General features: G+C 43.4%; 1 protein-coding gene across 1 annotated transcript in view; it reads left to right on the top strand.

Moving 5' to 3' along the window:
• Nucleotides 1-12,155, top strand: part of stam2 (signal transducing adaptor molecule (SH3 domain and ITAM motif) 2) — a 28,622-nt gene extending 16,467 nt beyond the window's left edge. The window contains exons 12-14 of the mRNA XM_072445247.1: nt 343-526; nt 6,738-6,868; nt 7,856-12,155. Of these exons, the coding sequence (XP_072301348.1) occupies nt 343-526; nt 6,738-6,868; nt 7,856-8,036 (496 nt within the window). The 3' untranslated portion in view covers nt 8,037-12,155. The remainder of the gene's footprint in view (nt 1-342; nt 527-6,737; nt 6,869-7,855) is intronic.
• The last annotated feature ends 5,991 nt before the right edge of the window (nt 12,156-18,146 follow it).

Raw genomic sequence — 18,146 nt, 5'->3', positions numbered from 1 at the left:
TAAGAAATGTGTTAAATAAATACGATAAAGATAAACTATAAACTAAACACTTTTTAACTAAATAAATATACACATAATTTACATGAAAAAATGACCTTTCAAAAGACAGATCTCCCAAACGAGCATGTAAAGTGCTGTTTCTGCCCTTTTGTGGATAATTGGACGATCCATTCACGTTTTGCGTCAGACTTGAGACGTTCACAGTCACGTTTTGGCACGTTCCTGGTGAAAATACTGTCCGAATCCCTGCCACATCTGAACTCTGTGGTCGTCGGGCCGCTCCTCCCGAAAGCTCCCGCTCTCTGGTTGAAGTGGCGTTGTGTTCTTCTCGCTCTGTTGTAGGCAGCACTCGGAGCTGTCGGAGCTGAACGTGAAGGTGCTCGAGGCCCTGGAGCTCTACAACAAACTGGTGAACGAGGCGCCGTACTACACTCCGTACTCCAAGATGCCGCAGCAGCCGCATCAGCCGCAGCAGCCGCATCAGCCGCATCAGCCGCAGTACGCGCCCCCGGCCATGTCCATGCCGGTGAGAAACCTACAAGTGTTTAACGTCAAGGATACGAGGAGACGTTTAGTCCAGATCTACTCGTTAGAACGCTCTGTCATCACATGGTTCAAAATGACAGAACGGACGACAAACAAAGTACCGTATTTTCCAGACTATAAGTCGCACCAGCCAAAAAATGCATAATAGAGAAAAAAAAAAACATAAATCGCACTGGAGTATGAAATGCGGTTGCAAGTGTGAAAATAACAAATAATATCACATATAAGTCGCTATGGAGTATAAGTATAAGTCGCACCCCGGCCAAAATTATGAAAAAAGGTGCAACTTATAGTCCGGAAAATACGGTAAACCTTAACATATTTTAAACGATTAGTCAGCATCAGATGTAACTACTAATGAGTTAAAGTATTTATAAAAAAAAAAGCAACTGCGTATGGATAAATTGCAACATTGTAGCCTCAAAATAGTAGTTGAAATTGACTTAATGTATAATATGTGCTTAAGTATGTAATATATTTGCAGATTTAGAAAAAAAAAGACAATTTTGATGTTGACTTAAAAATCCTGATTTAGTCTTCACCAAAATTGTGATCCATAAAATCTATTCTTAACCAAACAAATAATATAAAACACAATTTTAAACGTCTTTGTACTTTTTCCGATGCCACTCACAAGTATTCGAGTTGTTTTTATTTACCAAAACAACCTTGATTTTGTGTGTATTTTGTCATATTCTGAGGTGACTCCCAGTTTCCCATTTGACTCGTTCACTTCACTTTTGCCTCCGTTTCTAATTTGTAACGTATTTGTTCAATTTGAGAACAAAAAATGAAAACTCTGAATGTTTGAGCACAATGTTACATGATGGAACTGGTAAATTAGCTTTTGATTTAGCCTAAATAGAGTATTAGTCGTTTATTTGAGAAACAATTACGTCCCTGTTTATTAAAGGCCAGATACGATGTTTTAAGTTTCGAGGGATATATTTAGTTCGCCGTGTATTTTCTTTACCGAGTACTTCCTTTGCCGTGTACTTCCTTTTCAGTGTACTTCCTTTGCCGTGTACTACTTCCTTTGCCGTGCACTTCCTTTGCCGTGTACTTCTTTTGCCGTGTACTTCCTTTGCCGTGTATTTCCTTTGCCGTGTATTTCCTTTGCCGTGCACTTCCTTTGCCGTGCATTTCCTTTGCCGTGCACTTCCTTTGCCGTGTACTTCCTTTGCCGTGTACTTCCTTTGCCGTGTATTTCCTTTGCCGTGCACTTCCTTTGCCGTGCACTTCCTTTGCCGTGCACTTCCTTTGCCGTACACTTCCTTTGCCGTGTACTTCCTTTGCCGTGTACTTCCTTTGCCGTGTATTTCCTTTGCCGTGTATTTCCTTTGCCATGCACTTCCTTTGCCGTGCATTTCCTTTGCCGTGTACTTCCTTTGCCGTGTACTTCCTTTGCCGTGTACTTCCTTTGCCGTGTACTTCCTTTGCCGTGTATTTCCTTTGCCGTGTATTTCCTTTGCCGTGCACTTCCTTTGCCGTGTACTTCCTTTGCCGTGCACTTCCTTTGCCGTGCACTTCCTTTGCCGTGTACTTCCTTTGCCGTGCACTTCCTTTGCCGTGCACTTCCTTTGCCGTGTACTTCCTTTGCCGTGTACTTCCTTTGCCGTGCTCTGGTTAACGAGGCCGTTCTGTTTCGGAGGCTTTTAACGATCTCCTTCAGTCGTTAAATCAATCCCGGGACAAATTGACTTGCTCCAGCGCTCTAAAAGGTTCTCAATTTAAACTTTAATGACCTCAGCCTCATGTCAATTTGAGTTTCCGCGGTGACACTTAACGACTTCTTAACGACTGTATTCGTTTGGCAAATTTGACGGACAATCGATGCAACAATTTTATTACGTTCCAGCGGCGAGTTTACATTTAAAGCCGCTTTTTGACAGCATTACAGACGTCATGAAGTAAAAAATATACTTTCTAGTTGTCCGACTACTTTATCCTAAAAAATATTTGCGGTGATTTTAGAATTACCGTATTTTCCGGACTATAAGTGGCACCGGACTATAAGTCGCACCAGCCAAAAAATGCATAAAAGAGAAGAAAAAAACATAAGTCGCTCTGGAGTATATAAGTATAAATATAAGTATAAGTCAAACCCCGGCCAAAACTGAAAAAATTTGCGACTTATAGTCCGGAAAATACGATATATATTTTATTAGATCTGCAACTAACAATTATTATATTCGTCGACTTGAAACAATTTTTTAAAAAAACATTATCAACCGAATAAAGGAAAAAAGGTGATTCAACTTTTTCTAGATGGATAATTACATATAAAGTTTTACTGATAAATATTAGTAGCAGTTTGTTCGTTTTTGACATTTTGATCTGATAATGCCGCTGTCTTTGTAAAAAAGTCTGTACGTCAATTATGATGATCAAAATATGACGTAAATTTTACAGTATTTTCCGGACTATAAGTCGCAACAGCCAAAAAATGCATAACAGAGAAGAAAAAAACATATATAAGTCGCACTGGAGTATGAAATGCGGTTGCAAGGTTAAAAATAACAAATAATATCACATATAAGTCACTCCAGAGTAAGTATATAAGTTTAAATATAAGTATAAGTCGCATCCCGGCCAAAACTATGAAAAAAGGTGCAACTTATAGTCCAGAAAATACAGTAGTTTTTAAATTGTTGCAGTCTTACTTTCTGTAAAAATTGCACGCTTATATTTGTGTCAAACACGGTAGGTTAATATCCATAAAGTGCTACATTACCGCCACCTACTGGAGATGTACGTATGGGTTTTACGCTAGACCGTTAGAAAAAAAGAGGAAAAAAAGGAGAAGGCGCAAGATAAAAAGAAATAAATAAAAACTGTATCTTGAATCTGCTTTTTATCCAGAGCTATTACTTGATGTTGGCTCGAATAAAAAAAAATTGTAGACGTAAAATTGTCCGAAATGATTACATCGTCACACGAGCTTTGAACGATGGACGAGACTAAACGACGTCTCGTCCATCGACTTCCGCTCCGAGCTTCGACGGCCGATCGCGAGTCCATTTTTCAAAGGCGGCGTCGGTGATGGATGGCGAAAGCGGCGAGTCACGTCGTGTCCTTTCGCCCCCGTCGCGCGTCAGACATATTTCTCAGGTCACTCCACACAAGTCGTACATAATTTATGGATCTGTTTCAAGGCTGGAGGTTTTCTGAGCTCTGAAAAGGCCTTGGACTCGCCGCAGGAGCCGGAGCACAGCGTGGTTTCCATGGAGATTATTCAGCCATTAATCGGGTTGTTTCAAAGATTCTATTCAACACTAACACACTTGAGATGTATCGGATTTATATTTGACAGCCCGAGGACTGCTTTTATTGTTCAGTTCTAATGCTTCATACTAGCCAGAAATATTAGTATATGTTTTTGATATAATTCTTGCATCGTCTGAGTCATAAAATGTCATCTGGTTCATGGCATGTTTTGTTGTATATGGGTAGAAATCGGCCCAGTATCGGTATCGGACGATATTCATGTCATTGAATTATATAGATTCAGTCCAAAAACACCGATATCGGTCCAGGCTGTTGCGCCTCGGTAATGACGGGGTTAACTCTGTGTCACTTCAGAAACAGGAAGTGAACAGCAGCTATTCTGAGGCTAAAGATCCAGAAATGACAAAGTCTTACAGACCTTTTAAAGCTCTAGAGAAGTTTAAGGCAAACCTTATCTTTGAATGTAAGTGCAAGTTTTCATCCTAAACCAGGCATGTCCAAACTATGGCTCGGGGGCCAAATGCGGCCCTCAGAGCAATTTCTGTTGGCCCTCCTGCTTCCTGCTAAGCTGGTTCAAACAACAAAAAATTCAAGCATTTTGATGTTATAACAACCTAAAATTAATGTTCCAAGTCTTTTTAAAGATGGAGGCAGCGAAACTATGTCAGATGCAAAAATTCAAATGATTCACTTTGTCATTCGACATTGTCAAGTTTCCTCCTCCTTATCTTCCTCATCCTCGTCATCTTCCTCCTCTTCCTCCTCTTCCTCCTCATCTTCCTCCTCCTTGTCCTCCTCATCCTCTCATCTTCCTCATCATCATCTTCCTCCTCATCCTCGTCTTCCTCCTCCTCCTTGTCCTCCTCGTCATCTTCCTCGTCATCTTCCTCATCTTCCTTGTCCTCCTCATCCTCTCATCTTCCTCCTCATCATCATCTTCCTCCTCCTCCTCGTCTTCCTCCTCCTCCTTGTCCTCCTCGTCATCTTCCTCGTCATCTTCCTCCTCTTCCTTGTCCTCCTCATCCTCTCATCTTCCTCCTCCTCCTCATCTTCCTCCTCCTCCTTGTCCTCCTCATCCTCTCATCTTCCTCCTCATCTACCTCCTCCTCCTCATCTTCCTTCTCCTTATCCTCCTTGTCATCCTCGCTGTCGTCCTTCCCCTCCTCCTCCTCCTCGTCATCCTCCTCGTTTTCTTCCTCCTCCTCGTCTTCGTCCTCCTCCTCATCTTCCTCCTCCTCCTTGTCCTCCTCATCCTCTCATCTTCCTCCTCATCATCATCTTCCTCCTCATCCTCGTCTTCCTCCTCCTCCTCCTCCTCGTCATCCTCCCCGTCCTCCTCATCTTCCTTATCCTCCTCGTCATCCTCCCTGTCCTCCTCGTCTTCCTCCTTATCCTCCTCGTCATCCTCCCTGTCCTCCTCCTCCTCCTCCTCCTCCTCCTCCTCGATGATTGATGTTGCTGTCCGTCCCTGTAGATTTAGATAAATGTCCTCTTCATTGGCGCGGCCTACGCTTTTATCTGGTTCTTGATCCTGGTTTGATGTCCTGCAGACTGAATGCATCGTCAGGCTGTTCTTGCACCTGCTGTGGTTTCATTTGTACATAAAGTCCTGATACATCTGATGTGTCTGTGTCACACATGCAGGTGCTTCACAGGAGCTGCTCTCAGGGCCTCATTCTCTTTTGGACTTGTTTATCTTGTGGTCTGCCGTGTCCTGGTTTAGACCTGGTTTAGTCCTGGTTTAGTCCTGGTTTAGTCCTGCTTTAGTCCTGGTTTAGTCCTGCTTTAGTCCTGATTTAGTCCTGGATTTGTCCTGGTTTAGTCCTGGTTTAGTCCTGGTTTAGTCCTGGTTTTGTCCTGGTTTTGTCCTGGTTTGGACCTGGTTTAGTCCTGGTTTGGACTTGGTTTTGTCCTGGATTTGTCCTGGTTTTGTCCTGGTTTGGACCTGGTTTTGTCCTGGTTTAGTCCTGGTTTGGACTTGGTTTAGCCCTGGTTTTGTCCTGGTTTGGACCTGGTTTAGTCCTGGTTTAGTCCTGGTTTAGTCCTGGTTTTCTCCTGGTTTAGTCTTGGTTTAGTCCTGGTTTAGTCCTGGTTTAGTCCTGGTTTGGACTTGGTTTAGTCCTGGTTTAGTCCTGGTTTAGTCCTGGTTTGGACTTGGTTTAGTCCTGGTTTTAAAATTTAAATATCGGCCACAGAAGCAAGGCAATTATCGGTATGTTTTTCTATTACAAGGGATGAAAATTTGTATTTGAGCTTCACAAAAAGTATAATTTGTGGTAAGTATATAAAGTATATAATACGTCTTTAGGTCAAATGAATAACTTTTGTCGGGCTCAATGTTTTTGTGAGTATTTGTCCAGTGAAAGCTTTTGGCCTATGTCAGTGTCTGTCATAATCTATTAACTGAACAAATGCAAAACTCAATAGTAAATGTGTTTAAACTGCACCTTTAGTGGTTTTCATTTGACTAAACCACCTTGATTTTTCATATTTTGTGATAATCTCAGGATAATCCTAGTTTATCCAGTGAAATAATATATAATTTTCCACTTCATTTTGACTTTATAACCGTTTATAAGCGTCTGTACATTAGGGCTGTAATCCTTTAGTCCTTTAGGTCGATTAATGGGTCGATGGGGTCTTAGTCAACCAAAATGTATGTTATTTGACTAATAATTTGATTTGGTTTTATAAGGATTTATGTAGAACAAAAGTAAAAAGGAGACGACTGAGTGAGTTAGCTAAAGATTTGCAATCTGCTTTTTTACATATAAATACACAGTTTATTTGTACGTTTCTGTATACGTTTCTAATACTTGTTTTTGTGCAGTTGTAGTATTTGCAGTGCACTTTGGGTCAGATACATAGAGATATACATGAATGACGACCCACATCACACAACTCTTTACACGAGATATAGTGGCCTCACACTTGTGTTTTGTGTTTTGTTCCTTTCCCTCCAGTACCTGGGCCCGGGCGGAGCTCCGTACATGGCCCACCCCGCACAGACCTACTCCCTGCCCGGCGGCGACCAGCCCTCGCCGCTCTGCTCCCTGCCCCCGAACGCCAGCGGTCAGCCACAGCCCTACATGAGGTGAGACCAGGAGCTCGTCGTGTCGCGGTGAAATGAGTCCCCGATGATGATGATGATGATGATGATGATGATGATGATGATGATGATGATGATGATGATGATGATGATGATGATGATGATGATGATGATGATGATGATGATGATGATGATGATGCGAATATGAGGGACGTGCGCCGCTAACGCCAGTGTAGATGTGCGAGCCTGGACACATTTAAGAACCATTTTACATTTTAGACATTTTTAATACATTTTATCAACATTTCTTTGTTTAACCACAATAGAGATGTCACGATGTCAAATGTAAGTGTCGTGAGTTAAAGATGACTCCCGATTATTGACACGAAGACTGTGAAATACTTCAAATGGTCAAATAGAACTGTGACTAGCTTTATGAAATTTTCTAAACTTTCTGGAAGATAAAGTAAAGTCAACGCTTCTATTTACCGTATTTTCCGGACTATAAGTTGCACCAGCCAAAAAATGCATAATAAAGAAGAAAAAAACATATATAAGTCGCACTGGAGTATGGAGTTGCAAGTGTGAAAATAACAAATAATATCAGATATAAGTCGCTCCGAAGTATAAGTATATAAGTATAAATATAAGTATAAGTCGCACCCCGGCCAAAACAATGAAAAAAGGTGCAACTTATAGTCCGGAAAATACGGTATGTAAGTTAATGTAAACAGCCCAAAATGAAAGCTGTTCACATTTAGAGTTACTTTATTAGTATAGATAGAACTGACATGACTTATTTTCTGCTTCCAAAATGGTCAAAAGTAATATTTTTAGCGTGTAGGATTATATTGTGACCTTTGACACTGAAATACACACATTTTAACAATCAACACATCGATTCCCCGTCAAATTATGATCATAAAAGACTATTTAAATCATCATCTCTTTGCACAAAATATGGCCCGCCCCCGTTGCTCTGTCCATATCCGTGTTTATTGTTTCTTTTAACCTTTGCCCTCTCTTTCGTAGCAGCGCCATGAACCCCCAGTACATGGCTCCGGCCCCGTTCGCCCCACAGAACATGGACATGTCAAACTACCACCACAACAACCCCCAAATGCCCCCTGCGTCTTACCCCATGGCCCCGCCTCCTCTGCAAAGCGCCCCGCAGCAACAGCAAGCGGCCTACTACCAACAGCCCCTCCTCTAGAACCTGCCGACGCCCCCTGCCCCGCCCACCCCCCACCACCACCCCGTCCGTGTGCGGTGAGTGCAAGAGTGCGTAGCGAAGCCCTTTAAGACTTTCCGAGACTCTCCGTTTTTTGGACAATCGCACGAAAGCGAGGACATTTTTCCATTCGCCCCATGCTGTTTTTCCATTCATATGTCGACGCGGGGCAGCCCCCCGGGGACGTCGGATTCATTCCACGGCAGTGCAATGACGAGAGTTGCGTACAGTTTGCGTAGGATTGTCCGGTTTGTTGTGTAAGTCATGGGATTATTGGTGGTGTTTTGAAGACGTCGCCCCGTAGACATTCGTAGACGCGGAATTGTCCATCCCCGCCCGTTGCTCGGACTCGATCGCTTGGCCGATGCTAAGATGCTAACGGTAGTTGCGTCAAAACGTCACACGCAAATGAGTTTGTGAAGCCAATTCCCATATCAAATGTATGTATCATGTTTATTTCATGATATTTATGTCATTTCCTGGTCTCCTCGCTGGTAAAATGTAAACGAGGAATCCAGAATCGCACAACATCAGAAATCTCTATTTTAAGTTAGTTAGCCTTTAGCTCAGATGCTAGTTTTACATGCTAATTCTCATCTAAAAAAACGCCAACAGGTTTAAACACTCAACAATGTCGATGGGTTGGTTCTAGCGGACTCATTTTGGATTATTCATCTGTTTTTTGTGGGCTAATGCTAACGCTAACGGCTAATGCTAACAGCTATAGGGTTCAGGCAAAAGGATCTCTTTCTCGAGTTCCTTTTGCCTGAAAAATCTGAGCGCGTTGCTAAGTGATCGATAGGATTCATTCGTGTCTGTGGTTCGCCCGTTCAGAAGAGTCGATATTTCACTTTGAGTGGTTGATCGCTATGGCAACGGGGATAGATTGTCATCACTCTGAAACCCATGGAAATCCATCAAATACATTGCAAAAAGTGACACTACCAAACATCACAATAACCGTGTATATTATACTTTTACTTTAGCTGAATTAACACAACACTTCATTTATTCAAGCGCGTTTAGGTGTCGCACAGTCACATTTAGGATGATTATTTTAACGTATTGCCTGTAGTAGACTTCTTTTTTAGATTTATAGATGGATAGATCTGAAATAGGGCTGCACAAATTGGGAAGTTCACATTTTACCGTATTTTCCGGACTATAAGTCGCACTGGAGTATGAAATCCGGTTGCAAGTGTGAAAATAACCAATAATATCACATGTATGTCGCTCATGAGTATAAGTATATAAGTATAAATATAAGTATAAGTCGCACCTTTTTTCATAGTTTTGGCCGGGGTGCGACTTATAGTCCGGAAAATACGGTAAATGCTTCTAGGAGAATTATTGACCAAACAATACCTGAAATAGAACTATGAACTGACAATCTATGCATTTCAGATTTCAGTACAGATCTTAACGACAAGATAAGCAGTTTTTATGCAGAACAAGACAGGGGATTTTGTTATTTGTGTGTTTTGCGGAGGAAATTAATCACGGTACTTCAAAAACCACAGCGTTTGCAGCCGTAAAGTGCTCAGCTAGCAACGGGATACAGCCGTCGTGGTCTGCCGTGATCGGTGACGCAGCTTTTTCGCTCTTCTAATACGTTTCCTGGCGATTTTACGTGAACTTTAAGCACAACTACCGTATTTTCCGGTGTATAAGTCGCACTGGAGTATAAGTCGCACCAGCCAAAAATGCACAATAGAGAAGAAAAAAGCATATTTAAGTTGCACTGGAGTATGAAATGCAGTTGCAAGTGTGAAAATAACAAATAATATCACTTATACTTATTCTCCGGAGCGACTTAAGTATAAGTATATAAGTATAAGTCGCACCCCGGCCAAAACTATGAAAAAAGGTGCAACTTATAGTCCGGAAAATACGGTAATTCAAATCGACCCACAGCCGAGTCCGGACGGCGGTTGTTGACGCGGCGTTACCCCAGAAACGTAAACGGATTGCTCGGCAGATGTAAGAACACACGACATTTAGCATTTAGCATTTAGCCCGCTGCTACCGTTAGCGTTCTCGGATAACGTTTACAAACCGTCGACCTCATCCATCTTCGCGTCCTTATTTGGCGCAACATTTACACCAAAGCTCTTCTACGTTGAAATGAATGGATCGTTAGCAGGTACGTTAGCAACCGTTCTCTTGTATCACGACTTTATCTACTGCGTTTTCCGGTGATCGTTCCATACTTTGTTAAACGTCACGCTAAAGAAAAGAAAAGTCTACAACAGGCAATACGTGAAATCGACAATAACTTTTTTTAGTCACATTAGTCCCGCCGCAGTTTGCTCGCGCTAACGTCGTTTTAACGTCTACCATGTTCTCATCAACGCTGCTACAGTTTGATACTTTTCCCGCTTTCATTTTTTATTTTTTTTTTCCGTTAACGCGGAACGAAAACACTTTAGGTCACGCGGAAAAGCGCTAACGTCGGACGCTTTTCCTCTTTCAGCGTAGATCATCGACACTTTATGTAATATACACCGCGTTGATTATTTCTGTCCTACTTTTAAAGCGTTTCCAGAATGATAAAAACACATATATATATATTAAAAACACATCTTTTTCACTGCCTTCATCGCCGCGTTCACGATATTGAAGTCGGACGGCCGTGTGTGCGTTTTATCAATGTACATTTCTGTTTCCAGCCATCGTAATAAAGGTGAAATATGCAAAGTTTAGCCGTGGGTTTGCGCCAGTTTAATTCTCTTTTAGCGTGGCTTTAGCTTCTTTTACCTCGTTAAATCGCGATTCCTTTTCCATTCACTGTTTGCCTTCGATTTGAATGATGTGGATTACTACAAATGTGTGTGCGTGTGTGTTTTTAGCCCGTGTGCGTCGTATGTGGAGTGTCCAAAACGCCGCGGCGATATGAAGAAAGGCTTTATTCTGACTGTACAGCATTTTGTAAATTGGGTGAGATTAGCATGTTGTTTGACAGGATTTAGAGGAGGAATATTGGCGTGTTTATGTGTGTTTTTTGGATGATAAAGTCGACATGTTTTATCTAAAGGCAAACTGTTACGTTTTATTGAGCGTCGACGTTTCCGGCGATGAATGACGGATTTTATTGCGTTAAACAGCATTAAAGAGCATTATTCAGTTCAGTTTTTCAATGTTCCGTGCCACAATATCTTCTTTAATCATATTTTGATTCTGTTTTTTAAGACTGGGATTCTCAATGGAAGGAATATGACCCCAAAAAGTGGCCTCGCGGATGATGTTAATGTTGTTTAAATAAGTTGTATATGAAAAGCGTTGTAATTTCTCATGCAAAATGTGTTTAAATGACGCTATAATTCATGACACATTTGAGCATTTCTGTCACTGTCTGCGTCTCCAAACGACAGCAAAACGAGCTTTGTATTGATGTGGAAATATCTCTAATTTGTGTTTTAGTTCTTATAGTTAAGATTCAGTTCAGATTTCACGCCTAAATCTGATTATTGTCTGATTTCTTGATGATTTAAATGAGGTGCAAACTGCAAAATCATCACATTTTGCCGTTTACATGTCGTTTTAGTCGACTTTTAACGACAAAAATCAGATTATTGTCAGATTTTGAGCGCAGCCTCTGTAAACACGTCGTAATAAACACATTTGAGAGGCGAGGGAAACTAATAAGAGGTCTAAACTGCAGAATTGGCTTTTGAAAACCCAACGCAGACTGGACATTCTGTTGCCACCTTTTACGACTTTCTATTTGTCTTTGTTCTCCTGTTTGTTCTAATCTGCCGTCAAATAACTTTGCATCATCTTCGCTCATATTTACAAAATGCTAAATTGTCCCATCTTGATTTTGTCTCCTCATTGTTCCTTTTCCATCCCAGTCACTCCTAGATTTCGTTGCCGTTTTTGCACCTTAGTTTTGGGGACGTTTTATCTGCCGCCGGAGGCCTTCTTCTTCTTCTTCTGTAGGAAATGGAACTTCGCTTTTGGAGAGACGCTTCTGTCGGAAATGTATAAATCTGTATATTTAAAAGGTATGCTATGGAAAAAAAGACAAAAACAAGACTGGGATTTTCAAATCTTTTGCTTTTGTAATGGCGTAAAACTGATAATTTGAAATAAAAAATGTACAAGAGCGTGTGTCGTACTTTGTTTTTTGAGATGGATTGATTGTAGTTGGCGTTAATGTACAGGATGGTTTTATATAGTCTAAAAAGAACGATAAACATGCACAAAATGGACAGATAAATGAAGGATTAGCTCAGTTAAAGATGCTTTATGTAACTTTTCTGGTGGAAGTTGTCAGTCTTGCATTTAAATCGTCTTTAATCGGTCTTTTATTGTTGGAAAAACCTACATTGTTCCTGTGAGTGGGCTCGCCTCACCGCGGATCTGATCTGTAACCCGGCCTGGTGGAACCCCCTCGTCTCCACGGCGATGGATAGGTTAAACGTGTCGCCGTGGAACTTTCTGGACGCGGAAAGTCACCTGCGTCGTTCCATGGATAAAGGTAAAACCAGGCTTCAGAACAGTCGTCATGGAGACGGTTATATGCCGCACTGCGGAATATTGTAAGCAAAGGAGCAACATTTCCATGGAAACGAGCAGGAGCAGTACGAGTCGGGTTCATGTCAATTTTTGTGCAATAAAAACGTCTAAAATAAAATGATATATATGCTTTTATTTTGGTGTTATTGTGGAAAATGTTAGCCGAGTCATCACTTCTCCATGGAGACGGGCAAAAAGGTTCCACAGTGCACCTTTATTCGCATTGAAGCAGAATGTAGGAGTCAGGTAAGTCCGGACCATGGTTCCCACCGCGACAGGGCCGACCACGTTTGGCTACAACCCCCCCTGGTTTAGTCCTGGTTTAGTCCTGGTTTGGATCAGATTTAGTCCTGGTTTAGACCTGGTTTGGACCTGGTTTAGATCTGGTGTAGTCCTGGTTTAGACCCTGTTTTGTCTTAGTTTAGACCCTGTTTAGACCTGATGATGTCCTGGTTTAGACCCGGTTCGGACCTGGATTAGACACGGTTTAGTCCCCTGGTTTAGACCCGGTTTAGACCCTGTTTAGACCCGGTTTAGTCCCTGTTTAGACCCGGTTTAGTCCATCTTTAGACCCGGTTTAGTTAACTCCCCGTCACCTTGACAACCTCCTCAGTGTTTGCTTCACAGTGGTAATGAATGGAGCGCTCACTCGTCTTCTCTTCGGTGAATACATTTTCACAATTAACAAGCTCTTAAAATAGACATGGATCTAATTAACTGGCCCTGCTCCTGACAGCTGCCACTGATGGACTTGTCTTTCATATCGTCGCCATGGAGACGGAGACTCATGTTTCACAGAACTAAAGCCTTATGGACTTTATTCTTCAAAAAGGACAAGTGAATGTTACAGTCAGAGATGACATGAATCATGGATTATAACCAACATTATAATCATGATCATAATGAAATATAACTCAAGGTCAAGACTAAACCAGGACTAAAACCAGGACTAAAACCAGGACTAAACCAGGACTTAAACCAGGACTAAACCAAGACTAAACCAGGACTAAACCAGGACTAAACCAGGACTAAACCAGGACTTAAACCAGGACTAAACCAGGACTAAACCAGGACTAAACCAAGACTAAACCAGGACTAAACCAGGACTAAACCAAGACTAAACCAGGACTAAACCAGGACTAAACCAGGACTAAACCAGGACTTAAACCAGGACTTAAACCAGGACTTAAACCAGGACTTAAACCAGGACTAAACCAAGACTAAACCAGGACTAAACCAGGACTAAACCAGAACTAAACCAGGACTAAACCAGGACTAAACCAAGACTAAACCAAGACTAAACCAGGACTAAACCAAGACTAAACCAAGACTAAACCAAGACTAAACCAAGTCTAAAGCAGGTCTAAACCAGGACTAAACCAGGTCTAAACCAGGACTAAACCAGGTCCAAACCAAGTCTAAACCAGGTCTAAACCAAGTCTAAACCAGGTCTAAACCAAGTCTAAACCAAGTCTAAATCAAGTCTAAACCAGGTCTAAACCGAGACTACAGGCGCATTTGCATCCACATACACACACCACATCAAGACTGGTACTAAACTGAGTCTGGGCCCGGAACTAAAAAAACTAAAATCCTCAGGACTAAATCAGGACTATTGCAGTATTTTCTAAACCAGATCAGGAATAAACCAGGTCTAAACCATGCTCGATCCGGACTAACCAGTGGACAAAGACTTGAATAAACCAGGTCCAAACCACATCTACAACTTACAGTCTTATCTAACTGGGACTAAACTAGGACCAGGCTCAAGTTCTAGAAAAGATCTAAAGAAGCCTTAAAGGTTGAATGACGATTTTTTTGGCCCAAATTTTAGTCTTATTTCCTTGTGGAGTGGACTGCCGATTAGTCCTGCCACGTATCCAGGGCCGGCCCTTCCACTAGGCCGTATAGGCGGGTGCCACTGCAGGGGGGGGGCACCCCCCTCTGGGTTTTTTGCGCCCCCTTCTATGTATCCAAACACTATTTTGGAATTGACAAATAAATCTAACGAAAATTGTTATATATGTGTTGTTGTTGTTTTTTTTGGGGGGGGGGGCGCCAGGGGAGTAGCTCGCCTAGGGCACCAAAAGTGCTGGGGCCGGCCCTGCACGTATCAATCATAAAACGCACCTACCGCTCACCTGCAGCCGCGTGTGGCTCGTCCCACGAGAGCAGCACGATTCTGCGTGTCTAAGTGCATTGATCTATCATAATATGTGTGGTGTGTGTGGTTGTGTGGTGTGTGTGTGTGTGTGTGGTGTGTGTGTGTGTGTGTGGTGTGTGTGGTTGTGTGGTGTGTGTGGTGTGTGTGGTTTGTGTGGTGTGTGTGGTGTGTGTGGTTTGTGTGGTGTGTGTGGTTTGTGTGGTGTGTGTGGTTTGTGTGGTGTGTGTGGTGTGTGTGGTTTGTGTGGTGTGTGTGGTTTGTGTGGTGTGTGTGGGTTGTGTGGTGTGTGTGGTGTGTGTGGTTTGTGTGGTTTGTGTGGTGTGTGTGGTGTGTGTGGTTTGTGTGGTGTGTGTGATGTGTGTGGGTTGTGTGATGTGTGTGGTGTGTGTGGTGTGTGTGGTTTGTGTGGTGTGTGTGGTGTGTGTGGTTTGTGTGGTGTGTGTGATGTGTGTGGGTTGTGTGATGTGTGTGGTGTGTGTGGTGTGTGTGGTGTGTGTGGTGTGTGTGGTTTTGTGGTGTGTGTGGTTTGTGTGATGTGTGTGGTGTGTGTGGTGTGTGTGGTGTGTGTGGTGTGTGTGGTTTTGTGGTGTGTGTGGTTTGTGTGGTGTGTGTGGTTTTGTGGTGTGTGTGGTTTGTGTGGTTTTGTGGTGTGTGTGGTTTGTGTGGTGTGTGTGGTGTGTGTGGTGTGTGTGGTGTGTGTGGTGTGTGTGGTTTTGTGGTGTGTGTGGTGTGTGTGGTTTGTGTGGTGTGTGTGGTGTGTGTGGTTGTGTGTGGTGTGTGTGGTGTGTGTGGTGTGTGTGTGGTGTGTGTGGTTTGTGTGGTGTGTGTGGTGTGTGTGGTTGTGTGTGGTGTGTGTGGTGTGTGTGTGGTGTGTGTGGTGTGTGTGGTGTGTGTGGTGTGTGTGGTTGTGTGTGGTGTGTGTGGTTTGTGTGGTGTGTGTGGTTTGTGTGGTGTGTGTGGTGTGTGTGTGGTGTGTGTGGTGTGTGTGGTTGTGTGTGGTGTGTGTGGTGTGTGTGGTGTGTGTGGTGTGTGTGGTTGTGTGTGGTGTCTGTGGTGTGTGTGGTGTGTGTGGTGTGTGTGGTTGTGTGTGGTGTCTGTGGTGTCTGTGGTGTGTGTGGTGTGTGTGGTGTGTGTGGTTGTGTGTGGTATGTGTGGTGTGTGTGTGGTGTGTGTGGTTTGTGTGGTGTGTGTGGTGTGTGTGGTTGTGTGTGGTGTCTGTGGTGTGTGTGGTGTGTGTGGTGTGTGTGGTTGTGTGTGGTGTGTGTGGTGTCTGTGGTGTGTGTGGTGTGTGTGGTGTGTGTGGTTGTGTGTGGTGTCTGTGGTGTCTGTGGTGTGTGTGGTGTGTGTGGTGTGTGTGGTTGTGTGTGGTGTGTGTGGTGTGTGTGTGGTGTGTGTGGTTTGTGTGGTGTGTGTGGTGTGTGTGGTTGTGTGTGGTTGTGTGTGGTGTGTGTGGTTTGTGTGGTGTGTGTGGTGTGTGTGGTTGTGTGTGGTTGTGTGTGGTGTCTGTGGTGTGTGTGGTGTGTGTGGTGTGTGTGGTTTGTGTGGTGTGTGTGGTGTGTGTGGTGTGTGTGGTGTGTGTGTGGTGTGTGTGGTTTGTGTGGTGTGTGTGGTGTGTGTGGTTGTGTGTGGTGTGTGTGGTGTGTGTGTGGTGTGTGTGGTGTGTGTGGTTTGTGTGGTGTGTGTGGTGTGTGTGGTTGTGTGTGGTTGTGTGTGGTGTGTGTGGTGTGTGTGGTGTGTGTGTGGTGTGTGTGGTGTGTGTGGTGTGTGTGGTGTGTGTGGTTGTGTGTGGTTTGTGTGGTGTGTGTGGTTGTGTGTGGTTGTGTGTGGTTGTGTGTGGTGTCTGTGGTGTGTGTGGTGTGTGTGGTGTGTGTGGTTTGTGTGGTGTGTGTGGTGTGTGTGGTTGTGTGTGGTTGTGTGTGGTGTGTGTGGTGTGTGTGGTTGTGTGTGGTGTGTGTGGTGTGTGTGTGGTGTGTGTGGTGTGTGTGGTTTGTGTGGTGTGTGTGGTGTGTGTGGTTGTGTGTGGTTGTGTGTGGTGTGTGTGGTTTGTGTGGTGTGTGTGGTGTGTGTGGTTGTGTGTGGTGTGTGTGGTGTGTGTGTGGTGTGTGTGGTGTGTGTGGTTTGTGTGGTGTGTGTGGTGTGTGTGGTGTGTGTGTGGTGTGTGTGGTGTGTGTGGTTTGTGTGGTGTGTGTGGTTGTGTGTGGTTGTGTGTGGTGTGTGTGGTTGTGTGTGGTTGTGTGTGGTGTGTGTGGTTGTGTGTGGTGTGTGTGGTTGTGTGTGGTTGTGTGTGGTGTCTGTGGTGTCTGTGGTGTGTGTGGTGTGTGTGGTGTGTGTGGTGTGTGTGGTGTGTGTGGTGTGTGTGGTGTGTGTGGTGTGTGTGGTTGTGTGTGGTGTGTGTGGTGTGTGTGGTGTGTGTGTGGTGTGTGTGGTGTGTGTGGTTTGTGTGGTGTGTGTGGTGTGTGTGGTTGTGTGTGGTGTGTGTGGTGTGTGTGGTGTGTGTGTGGTGTGTGTGGTGTGTGTGGTGTGTGTGGTTTGTGTGGTGTGTGTGGTGTGTGTGTGGTGTGTGTGGTGTGTGTGGTTTGTGTGGTGTGTGTGGTTGTGTGTGGTTGTGTGTGGTGTGTGTGGTTGTGTGTGGTTGTGTGTGGTGTGTGTGGTTGTGTGTGGTGTGTGTGGTTGTGTGTGGTTGTGTGTGGTGTCTGTGGTGTCTGTGGTGTGTGTGGTGTGTGTGGTGTGTGTGGTGTGTGTGGTGTCTGTGGTGTGTGTGGTGTGTGTGGTGTGTGTGGTGTGTGTGGTGTGTGTGGTTGTGTGTGGTGTCTGTGGTGTGTGTGGTTTGTGTGTAAAAGTCCGTCAGAGCCAGTGTTCTTCTAAAACAAATGTAAAACACACTTCTAGATGTGGTTAGTGAGTGTTCATCATTGACTCAGGTTCAGGAGGTGGACCACGCCCACTCTCTAACCACACCTCCAATTACCCAGAAGCCCCATTCACACAGGCCTATGGATGATGACGCATTGAACTAAAATGCAGTTGAATTTTGCTCTAAAAATGATACAAATGTTATCACAGAACAGCACCTTTTTAGGATTATAATTTCACTTCCTGTTTGTAATTGATGACATCACAGAAGTCATCTAATGTCACAATTATTTTTATTTGACAAATAAAAATATATGAAAGCGACATTATTTTGTTGAATTAATGTTTAGAGTCAAAAAAGTTGTTTCTTTGTGTAAATTCTGCATAAACTTTGACTGGAATGAGTGTTCCTGCTGTGATGTCACTTCCTGTCATTTTCTACAAACGTTTTAACATTTTCTCCACAAACACCTGCTCGATTGTATAAGTATAAATACACCAAATAAAGTCCAAATTAGAAACAACACAGTATGCAGTACACAGTACACAGTATACAG

The sequence above is a fragment of the Eucyclogobius newberryi genome, unplaced genomic scaffold (genome assembly GCF_026437365.1).
Source record: "Eucyclogobius newberryi isolate DKJ021-1_F unplaced genomic scaffold, fEucNew1.0.hap1 SCAF_14, whole genome shotgun sequence".
Classification (NCBI taxonomy): domain Eukaryota; kingdom Metazoa; phylum Chordata; class Actinopteri; order Gobiiformes; family Gobiidae; genus Eucyclogobius; species Eucyclogobius newberryi.
Note: the sequence above shows the minus strand (reverse complement) of the source record. Positions and strands in the feature narration are given on the sequence as shown.